Source organism: Amborella trichopoda, chromosome 2 (assembly GCF_054954075.1).
Source record: "Amborella trichopoda isolate Santa Cruz 75 chromosome 2, AtrichopodaSantaCruz75HAP2 v2.0, whole genome shotgun sequence".
Lineage (NCBI taxonomy): Eukaryota > Viridiplantae > Streptophyta > Magnoliopsida > Amborellales > Amborellaceae > Amborella > Amborella trichopoda.
The window spans coordinates 46,796,301-46,808,152 of record NC_142337.1 but is presented as its reverse complement, the minus strand read 5'-3'; the positions used below and the strand labels follow the sequence as shown (position 1 = coordinate 46,808,152).

The following is an 11,852-nucleotide window of genomic DNA, read 5'->3' as shown; positions in this document are numbered from 1 at the left end:
GGGAGCTCGTGCCGTTAAAGACAGGGAGTCTCCCCTTCTAGTAATTGGGGGGAAATGGGATATGTTCAATGTAGGAGGGATAGGGCTTGCGGTACAGGGCTGTATCTTGCACACTCGAGATATGCCTGCCCCGCAAGCTATGGTTGACCATGGTGTCGATGTCATCCTGTGAGACTTGATGAGGGGAAGAGTGACCATGAGAGCTGGGAGGAGACGGTTGCTTTGGTGCTTCCCCTGTCGGATGGGGAAGCCGTGGAGAATTGGCCTCATGGTGAGATGAATTCTCAAGGGGCCAGGCACTTTCCATCAATTTGAGCTTCTGCATTGCTCGGGCTATCATATTCTCAAGCCGAGTCAGACGATCTTCCTGCTCGTCATTGGATTGCTCGACGACCATCATGCTCACTCTCTCCTCGGGGAGGTCGGTCTCTTGCGCGATCAGGATCTTGCGTGCCCGTCGGACTGGGTGCAATAGGTCGGTCAGCAGGGGTTTGACATGCCTTAACTGAGCTCAAGCCTTGTATGCAGATCGGGTAAGGACTGGTTCGTGATGGTCACTGCAGGGGCTACAGTTTTGGGTCGTCTCCTACGATATTAACAATCATGTAGGATTCTGGCTTTCTCATCTCAAGCTCTGCTACTGCCTGTAGTGGAAGGTTCCCGGCCAGGGGATCCACAAATTTACTTGCTCCGAATGTGCTGGGTTTTTCCCTTGATATGATTCGCACTCCTTTGTCATGCTTGGCTCTCAAGTTCTGGTATACTTCCCTCCAGAACTGAGACCAGGACCATGATTGTGTAGGGTCAGCCTTCTTCAAGCATGTCAGAGTAGTCTCTATGAGGTGAGGCAGGGGATGCAGGCCAGGAACAGTAGTCAGTTTGGGCTTCTGTCTTGGCTTAGGGAGAGATGGAGCATGGAGGACCTCATCACCAGAGGGAGTCTTGCCCCGAGCTCTTTTGTGAGCTCCAAAGGCAAGATGGGTCTGAAGAGGGGACTGCAAGAGGGTACTCTTGGGGAAGACCTTCGAGTACTAGGTCTCGAGTGGTTCGATAGAAGGAGAAGGGATGAACGGGGAAGGAGACGACAACCAATGACCTTTCGGTCAGGAGCTCGACGCAGTCTATGGGGTTGGTGCGTGTACGCCCCTCGAAGAAGGATTCTGGGTGACTTGGGTGTCTATCTGGGCTAGAGTAGCAGGTCTGACCTTAGGAGGTCGAGTATTATGAGCATGTGTGCGTGAGGGAATGACCTTACAACCACCTCTCACGGAGTGCACGGATATGTGCAGAAAGGGACAACGAGGGGGTCGTCTCTCGTGTGCTCGAGTAGGCACAGCAACAGGGCTGCCCCGAGCGGTGCAATGCTTATGCCAAAGGTGTACAGGGCCGGGTCCAAGCAGACCCGAACCCTAACAGTGGTTCAAGGCAGCCTGAGGGTTGCCTCGAGGTGTGGCTCGAGTGGATGTTCCACAAGCGTTGGTGAGTGTGTGGGAGGTGATGGCCTTAGAGCCTCCTCCTCGGTGTGTTGAGCCTCTTGTTACAAGGGCCCGATGCGATAGAGAGTAGAGGGTGGCCTTACTGCAACCCGCAGGTGCAATGGCCGATGGACTGGCAGTTGCAAGAAAGGAAGTGACGGCATTTCGGCTGCCCGAGCATTGGGACTAGCAAATAACTTACCGGTAACAATATGCATGCGGTGTGTGGTGGCTACTGCACCACCCATGCAAGGTGCATTGGTGGATGGTCCACCAATAAGGAGTTAGGGACTTTTAGGTCCCTTCTCACACCAATCCAGGTGAGGACCTGGGAGTGTGACACCGAGTCAACACTCAGAATGAAGGTTGGGAACGAGGTTCGTGGAACCTGTTCCATAGTGAGACTCACGAGTGCGACGATTAGAAAATCCTCGACTAGGATAAAGGGGTTGAACAACCCCGATGACATGTGTGTGTGTTAGTGAACAGGAATGAAAAGAAAGGAAGGTCAAGCAAGAACGATCTGATAATGGGGTAGTGTGTCCCTAGTGGAGTCACCAAGCTGGTTAGGTTCCTTGATCTTGCCCTCCTGGTCGGGATGACCTGGTGGCGTGTCTCCGGGTTCACGTCGAGCCCGGGACCAGAGACTGCTCTCTCAAGAATCGTATAAAGAAGACGCGGGCAGGAATACCAACCAGTGAGAGAGGAATTCGGTCGTGAGGCAAGACTTACCTCACATGGGTCCATGACACGCTTGTGTTGCTCGCGTGGGCACCCTCTTAGAACACGAGGAATGCCTCTTGCCTGTGGCCGGTTCGAAATCGCCTCCCTTGACCCGTTTCTTCCTTTCTGCATCCACACAGACACATTATAAGTACAAACAAGTGGGTCAAACCTTATCTTTGGGTGAATACATATAAGTGTGCACATTCCAAGGGAAAACGAGCAATAATGCCATTGAGATTGTGTCAATTGGACAGCCTTTCGACTTCTTTTTAATGGGGGACTCAGACAGCATTCCTTAAATAGAGAATGAGAGAAAAGGGGTGAGATGGAGAGAATGAGAGAGGGAAGGAAAGAAATAAGAGACGGAAAAAGAAGAGAATTTTCATGACCCTGCGCCCTACCATCCTACCGTACTAGCCAAAGGGCAACAGGGTATGGGACGGTGACCAAAGGGAGCGAATGCCACTCAGGTGAGAGTGCACTCAACGCTTTATAACAAATAATCAAAGCAAATCACGAAAGAAAATAGAACTCCAAACACAAAACAACCACCAAAAAGCTGGACAAATTAATTCCAAACCATAATTAAAAGCTCCAAGGTATTACAAATGTGTCCAAGGCTTCAAAGGCCCAATAACATTTACATGCCATCAAAACAAAACTACCATATGGCCAAACTGTCATTTAATATATACAATTGAACATACAAAAAATTTCACAAAAGCACGGAGCTCCAATCGCCAGCTACGAACACCAACTCGCCCCGTCCTCCACCTGCGTGCCCATATAAATTTTGGGGGGCCGCGACCCTCCCAAATTTCCATCACACCCTAACTCCCTTTCTATCATGGGAGTTAGGGAAAGATCACAATAGCCAGCACCACTTTCTTATCATATCACCTCATTGTCATGCAATATGCTCAAAGCATGCTAAGAGATCATACGTCACATCATGGTCATGTAATACGCTCAAAGCCTGCCAATAAAATCACATATCACATCATGGTCATGCAATACGCTTAAAGCATGTCAATAAATAACATTTCACATCATGTTCATGCCATACGCTCAAAACATGCCAATAAATCACATAGCATATCATGGTCATGCAATATGCTCAAAGCATGCCAATAAATCACATATCACATACCTGACCACACAAGTCTTATCACATATCACATATCACATATCACATGACTAACTATACAAGTCCTATCACATATCGCATAACTTGCCACACAGGTCTTCTCACATATCACAAATCACATAATTGACCACACAGGTCTTATCATATATCGCATATCATATAACTAACCACACAGGTCCTATCACATATTACATATCACATAACTTGTCTCAAAAAACATGCACACATGTCACAACGGACCATGTATCATGATCATGTACACATATCATAATAGAGCATATCTCATTATCATGCTTTCCTATCACAACAGAGCATTCTTTCATTTCATAACAGAGCATGCCTTATTGTCATGTATTCATTTCATATCTGAGCATGTATTACTATATGCATTCATATCATCACTAAGCACGTCTTACTGCATGCATTCAAATTATAGCAGAGCACGCTTCCATATTATAACATAGTACACTTTATTATCATAACAGGGCATGTATTCATATTCAAAATAGAGCAGGCATTCGTGTTCATAACAAAGCATGCATTCATAATATAACATACATTTCTCATTAGCAACAGATTTCCATGCTCGCTTAAAACATCAGCGTGCCATGCATAAAATCATATTACCATGCTTATTAGTTTGAAAGACATTATCATGTCGTATAATGCATATAAACCGACCCCCGGGCTCATTAGCACAAAAGATTTCATCATATCATCATACCATTTTTCTGGTTTTTCTACAGTGAACAGGATCCACCTTTAAAGGCATATCATGGGATTCAAAAATAATTTGGACCCGGGATCACTTTTATAACAATATAGACTCATTAAAACACAACTTTTGATTGGGGAATGGCCCTTAAATAATGGCCTAAAGCTTGCCAAACTGTTGGTGATCTTGAGTGAAACTTTTGGCCTTACACAGCAAAAAATACATGATGATATCTTAATAGAAAATCAGGCCTAACTTTCAAACCACTGGGAATTTGATCATAATTCTCAAGCAATTTTCAAAGTAGATTCATACATATTTCATTTAAAAGTGTTTTGAGCTCGTTCTAACATATTTTGGTCAGTTAACAATGCAATACAAAAACATACAGAGTTCCTGGAAATTCATTTCACCCTTATGGCATACTTCAGAAATTGACTGAAAATTTTCAAACCAAAAGAGGTATTCACATAAGGTCTTTTCCATATTAAAATGGACTCCACAGGATACTTTTCCACAAAATTTTGTGATCAACAGAGGTCCTTTTGATGCTCGATCGAGCACACAAATGGAAGTCACAGTTCTAGAAAATTCTTGTTTTCACAGGAGAAAATCCAGTATGACATTCCCATAAAAAAAAGAGCATAACTTCCAATCCACATGAAATTTTATCATGGTTACAAAAACATTTTTTAAATAGACTCATTTATCTTTCATTTAGAAGTAGTTTGACCTCATATTAATATATTTTGGTTAGTGAACAGTCCCACACAAAAACATATACAGTCTATAAAAATTCATTTCACTATTCTGGCATACCTCATAAAATAGCTAATAACTTTCAACCCATGATAGGTATTAGCAAGAGGTCTTTTTCAATTTCAAAATTTCAAGATTAACAAAAACATTTTCAATGTTCAAACAATTACACAAAAGGGAGTCACAGTTCTAAAAAAACAGAGAACATATAACAAGATTTCATATTCACAATCCCATCCATTTTCACTATCACATCCATATTCACAATCACATCCCTATCCACAATTACATCCATATTCATACTTGAAATTTCACACTTTGATAAGCTAAAGAAACAGGCATCAATAAAAAAATATGAAAACATGGAATCAAGATCCACTTACAGCACTAAGTGAGATTCCCAAGTGCACCACGCACGTTTCTCTTCAAAGTATCAAGCTCCAAGGATGGCTAAAGCTTGGGGCTCTAAGATGGAGTGGGAGGACGTGGGTGAGAGAGACAGTAAACCACTTGGAGGGGGGTATAAAGGTGGGTTTAAATAAGCATAGAGAGGGGGCAGCAGCAACCAACAGACAAGTGGCAATCAAAGGGGGCATGCAAGTGCCACATGGCACACAAGAGGCATGCAACAATGATGAGAGAGAGAGAGAGAGAAAGATCCCCTGGACTATCGCACGCTCGGCAGCGTCGCACATGGCAGCAGCACACACGGCAACATTGTGCCCAGCGGCAATGTGCATGGTCTCATCGCTCACTGCCCCAACACGCACGACGGCAACGTGCACTGTGGCAACGCACACGGCAACATCGCGCATGACGGCAGCACCAAATCACCCGTGTCGACGACTCGTCAGTGCACCACCATGCCCAAAAAATCGTGGTCCTTACAAGAATAAAGAGAGAAAAGAGAAATGAAGACTAGTTCGGCTTTCACCTAGTTCTTCAGCAAGAGAGGAAAAATAGAGAGAGAAAAGAGAAATGAAGGCTACTTTGAATTTTACCTAGCTCTTCAAAGAGAGAGAAAAGTGAGTAGAGAGGAAAAGGAGAGAAGAAGAGAAGAGAAGAAAGAGAGAATGAGAGAGAGAAAAGAGAGAGGAAGGCTAGTTTGGTTTTCATCTAGCTCTTCAGAGAGAGAGAGAAGAAACGATAAGGAAAATGGGAGAAAAGAGAGAGAAAAAAGAGAAAAGAATGAGAAACAAAGAGGGTGAAGGTTAGCTTGCCTTTCGATAATCTTCCAAAAGGGGAGAAGAGAGATGGTGAAATAAGAGAGAGAGAGAGAGAGAACAGAAGGAAAAGAGAGAAGAGAGAAGAAGAGAAGAGAGTGGAAGAGAGAGAAAGAGAATAAATGACTAAAAGAGAAGAGGTGAGAGAATTTGGGACGGCAGCAAAGCCTACCGTCCCAATAATAAGAGAGAAGAATGGGAGAGTCAGAGTTTGGGACGGTAGCATTGTCTGTCGTCCCAGTGAGATGAGAAGAGTTGGGGATGGTGGATAGACCCTGCCATCCCAAGGGGAAGGAAGAGAGAGAAGAGAGTTTGGGACGGTGGGTTGACCCTACCATCCGATAGGGAATGAGAGAGAAGAGAGTTTGGGACGGCGAGTAAGACTGTCGTCCCAGTGAGATCAGAAAAGAAGAAGAAAGAAAAGGAGAAAGAGTTTGGGACAGCGGGTAAGATTGTCATCCCAAAGGGGAGGAAGAAAGAAGAGAGATGACAGAGACGGCGGCTGAGCCCGCCACTTGGGAAAGGGCTCGGTCTGCCACCTCAGTCAGTGAGAAAAGGCAAGAGAGAGAGAAGAGAGATGACAGAGACGGCTGCTGAGCCCGCCACTTGGGAAAGGGCTCGGAAAGCTGTCCCAGTTCATAAAGAGAGAGAAAGATAGGGCGACAGCTAAGCCCGCCACTCGGGAAAGGGATCAGGCTTCCATCTCAATCAAGAGAGAGAAGGTAAGAGAGAGAAGAAAGAAAAATAAGGACGGCAGCAGAACTCGCCACTCAGGAAAGGGCTCTGGCTGCCATCTCTATCAAGAGAGAGAAGGCAAGATAGAGAAGGGGAGAGAAAGCAAAGAAGAAGAAAGAGAAATGAAAGAAGAAGAAGAGAGGAGAGAGAAAGAGAGAAGAAAGAGAAAAAGAAAGAAGAAGAAGAAGAAGAGAGGAGAGAGAAAGAGAAAGAAGAGAGAGAAATAGGAGAGAGAGAGAGAGTTTGGGACAGTAGCAAACACTGCCGTCTCATGGAAGTGAGAGAAAGGAGAGGAGAGAGGAAGAGAAGAGAGAGAAAGAGGGGAGGAGAGAGAAAGAGGGGAGGAGAGGCCAGATTACCTCAATGGGGCCTAGGGTTACCAACCAAAGTTTTCTCTCTCCAAAGAAAGCAAAATGTGACCCCAAACTTGAAGATAAGCCAAAAGTTTTCAATTGATCAAGGGGGTCCTTTACATGTTCTCATCATGTGTACTTATAGAATTTCAATCCAAACATGGGTGGATGCCCAATACTTGACCTAATTGACTAAAAATAGCATTTAAATAAATTAACTAAAAATAAGAAAATAGGGGCAAAATGACGATTTTGCTCATTGCCCACAATTCTTGAAATTCCAATTCAGTCTTTGTCATGGCCATGCAACTCTTGCGAACTTTCGTGGCCCATTCATGGTCTTTCTGGCCTCTATCCGGCCAAAATATTACTGCTTTCTTGATCGGCTCAAGGAGACGGTCGTTTTGATACCCATTTCGTGTCATGGATCAGGTTTTTCAGCCACGATCTCAGAGTGTCAAAATTACGAGAAACGTACGATCTTTGATTCAAGATCACGCTCGTTTCTCGTTGTTTTCCACGATTTCTTCGTGGTATTTTGACGAGCATGTCATCATGAACATTTGGCAACAAACGTGGCTCGATTTGGTGCCCGAATGACCGTTTCCAAATTAGGTATTTGGCCGAAATTTGGTTTCTGATGGCTGGAAAGTGCAGCAAATTTATCCTTATCGCGTGGAGAATTTGACCGTCCATCACATGTGAGGTTCAACTCAAACGAAGCCTCTGAACTCGTGCTTGTAACTGGTCTGGTTTCAGCCCGATCCGACGTGCGAGTGTCGTGATGTGGCCGCTTGATCAAGGTGCCCACTTGCTAGAAATTCTGCAACCTTGCTTCAAATCGAAATCTTCTCTTTAAGTTTTCTCTCGGCTCGGGCCACACCGTTGGACGTGTCATATATCAAAATCGATCGGGCCAACAAGACGAACATCCTCCCAAATTTTGGGCTTATTCCGAACAGGACGAGGAAGATACTAGTGTCTAAAGTTGAGCTCGAAATCAAAAAATTCAATTTCCATTAATGGAAACTGGTTCACTGAGGGTGCATCGTAATAGTATGTGACCTACCCATTTTGGGTAATTTAGCCATAACGTGGTCTAGAGACGTCCGATCAAGCTGAAACTTGGTCCCTAGAGGCTTACGAACATTACGGATCCAATGATGATAGTCCCCATGATTGTTCGACAATCTGGTAATAAGGCTATAGTTATAAGGTCTATTTTCAGTGCGCTAAAGGCTGAATTTCGGAAACTATTTTTGCATTTACACTACCTTAAACTCATCGGATCGAGACGAAACTTGGCAGGTGTTCTTAGGAGACCCATAGCCACATTTCTGAGCATTCTTATGCCATTTTGATATTGCCAAAAAATTTCACTTTGGATCAGGGATCATTGACCTACGGCTCCCGTAGTCTACAGGCATTTTGGTACCTGTGGATCTAGGTCACGAATTGCTCTCTCTTTATTTGCATCGAAGATACAAGTGTTGAAAAATACCCTCAAACAATCATATGTATATGTTGTGTGATGGTTCAATGATGAGTTTGGTCCTCATCTCTAGAGGTCAATCATCACACACAAGAGTCACACAGTCTCTTGGCTCACTCATCTAGGCAATCCAACTTTATTAAAGGATGACCCATAAAACCCTCATTGATTTATTTTGATGCCAAAAAATCAGGGGTTTTCCAACTCGATTGGGCTAACACGACAAACCAAGTCTTAGTATTGACAAATAGCATTTGCCAGTCATGATCCACAAAAAATCACACTCCCACTAAGTTTATATTCTACTATATAAAATGTTGTATATAAGCTCTCATAACGCCTTTAATTGCGACAGAGACCCAATATAAGCACTATGCGTACTTTTTTTTGTGTGTGTTGATGGCTACAAAAACACCATGTGTATTTTATTTTTGTGAGTCAAGAATCCCTACTCGAGCTTCGCTAGCGTGTGTGGCATGTGTCTCACAATCGATTTTCGTCTCTCGATGATAACTTAGAAAGTGAGGAAAGAAAAGCCAAAAAGATATTATTATACTTCCACGGGAGTATATTATACATGTACTCCCTCGAATAAAACCCCAATGAATTAATTTTAAGACCTCAAATTTTGGGGTGTAACCTCTCTATAACCATAAATTATTTTAAGACCTCAAATTTTGGGTCTACCCTCTCTATAACCCATAAATTAACATCAATAATATATATATATATATATATATATATATAAAAGAAATTCTAAATTTAACCTTCTATGCCCTTGAAATGCGGGCCTATTAATAAATCTATTTTTTAGATGATTTTTTTACTTAATTTTTAAAGACATATAATCTCTAACATGGAGATCATGAATATTAAAAGATAAACAAATTTAAAAAACCAAAAATAATAATTCTAATTAGCAAACATTTGGACCGTTGTTTTCATTGTTTTTGTGAACACCTACTTGCATCCATCTTTAAGATGGATGCTTTATACTTTCTGGACCGCATATGAAGTCATGCGATCCAGCCAGTACTAAACAATTTTGCAAGATATAATGCCTCAATATTGAATAGAGACCCTGTAGTGGGGGAGATCTAAGTGGTAGAAAATGTAAAATTTAAAAAATTCTAAATTTAAAAAAAAAAAAAAATTTTCGTGAATAATAATCAAGTGATATTGATGTGATTTTCACAATTTCAGGTTAAAAAAAGTCTTCCCAAATACGTCTTCTTACAGAGGAGTAGTGTACAATATGCTCCTCCGCGCCGAAAAAAAACGTATGTGGCGGTGAAGTTTCCCTTTGTCGGTGGACCACGTTTGGTGCCATCCCAAAATGGTTCGCATTTTTTTATAAGCGCATCATGCGTTGATAATATTTTAGCTTGCCATTAGTGCTGACGCAAGCCTATTTGACGCGTGTCACGCTTAACCCATGAATAGCCATGGTGCTATAAACTGTTTTGACAGTCCAAAACTCTCAAAATCAAGTACAATCCTGACCGTCCGTCTTTTCCTTATTCTCATGATCAATTAGTGATCGTGAACTTCTTCGAAAGAAGGGCCTAAACCTTTACACTGAAGTTTCATGGCTCCTGCTACCTCCTTCCTCGAAGCCATTTCAAACCATGAATTCATCGAACTCTTTTGCCTTTTACTCCATTGTCATTTGATCCATTCAATCACATTCCTCTCTTTCTCTCTAAGAAAACCGGATCTTCCTGAAAGAATGGCGGAGAGAGGTATGGAGTTTGAGGATTTCTTGCCTGTAATGGCAGAAAAAATGGGAGAAGAGGAGTTCATGGTGGAGCTGTGCAAAGGATTCCAGGTTCTTATGGACAAAAGCAAGGGTCTCATTACATTTAAGAGCTTGAAGAGGAATTCTGGTATTTTAGGATTGCAAGGTTTGAGCGATGAGGAGGTGATGGAGATGGTGAGAGAAGGTGATTTGGATAGAGATGGTGGGCTTAATCAAATGGAGTTTTGCATACTCATGTTCAGATTAAGCCCTGCTCTCATGGAAGGGGGCCAGAAATGGCTTGGTGAAGCACTAGTTCAAGAGCTGCACGAGATTGTAGATTATTAGGTTTTTTTATTGTGTAATTAATACAGTTGGGTTTCTTCTTGAAGTCCCTCTCTCTCTAAAAAATACGTCTTGCCTCTAATATTGGATAATCAATCCCAGATAAAGTTGAGGTTTTTTAGTAGTTTTAATCGTCTCTCTCGGTTTATTTTTCACTGAGGTTTGATCCGAAAATTAGTGAATCCGATAATTTTTAGAGAGAGAAAGGGGAATTGCTATCAAACCCTATAATATTTCAGCTTGATCTAGCTTCTCTGTATATGGTGTATTTTTTTTATATGTATTTAAGTAGGTTTGATATGGTGTATTTTTTTTATATGTATGTATCCGATTTTTTATTCCGATTTTTTGAGCCTAGTATGATATATTGGCGATATTTTTACATTAAATATTTTTGCAGATCCATTTTTTTTATCCGATTTTTTCATCTGAATTTTTAAAATAAAAATGAATTTTATTCGATTTTAAAGTAAACTGATTTATTGAAAGTCCCTGACTTACTAACTATAACCCAAACCGACCAGTCGGTTGCCAAATATTTGAACCAGTTACGAAAATTAACATGGGAAGCCTCAACGATTTTCAAACTATAAAATAATCGCAACTTCGTATTGGTAAAATCCCATGGAAACCTTGTTCTAAAAAACATTAAATTAGATAAGGCTTCGGTGGATTAACTTTTCTTCGGGGGCAGTTTGTATAAGGCGCCAACCTCAAACGATCAAAGCAAGAAGCCACCTTCAAATGGTGCGCTAAAAGATGCACTTTCAGTATCTTTAACTTCGGTGATGATCAGAAAATCCATTTTTGAGGTACTCTTTAATGCTCCGAAGTAAATCTATAAATATATGGAAATCTTGAAAATAGTTGGTCGAGATAATGATTTACAAGATGGACTATTTTCCATGCTCAAAGTCTTTCATCCTTCATATATGTGCATCTTGAATTTATATGATCAATTGGAAGGTTTTTTGGTACGAAAAAGACCTTTTCTAATAGATTTTTTTAGCGCATATTACTTATCTAGTATAAAGTTGATACTTCATATAAACTTTTTCTTTTTCGTTTAACCAAAACAAATTGCAAAAGAGAAAAAAAATTAAATGTTAAGTGAATTTCCTTAGAAGAAAGTCACATGCTAAAT

The 11,852-nt window shown here is 41.8% G+C and overlaps 1 protein-coding gene and 1 long non-coding RNA gene across 2 annotated transcripts; one reads left to right on the top strand and one right to left on the bottom strand.

Moving 5' to 3' along the window:
• Window positions 1-2,772: 2,772 nt before the first annotated feature.
• On the bottom strand, window positions 2,773-5,332 carry LOC148783242 (uncharacterized). Its single transcript, XR_016050634.1, has 2 exons — window positions 5,206-5,332; window positions 2,773-3,177 (listed from the first exon to the last, which is right to left on the bottom strand). It is a non-coding gene; the product is annotated as an uncharacterized LOC148783242 (long non-coding RNA).
• A 4,685-nt stretch (window positions 5,333-10,017) lies between these two features.
• Window positions 10,018-10,882, top strand: LOC18428531 (calcium-binding protein KIC). The gene has a single exon (XM_006837844.4). It carries the CDS (start codon window positions 10,214-10,216, stop codon window positions 10,709-10,711), a length of 498 nt encoding a protein of 165 aa, XP_006837907.3. The 5' UTR covers window positions 10,018-10,213; the 3' UTR covers window positions 10,712-10,882.
• The last annotated feature ends 970 nt before the right edge of the window (window positions 10,883-11,852 follow it).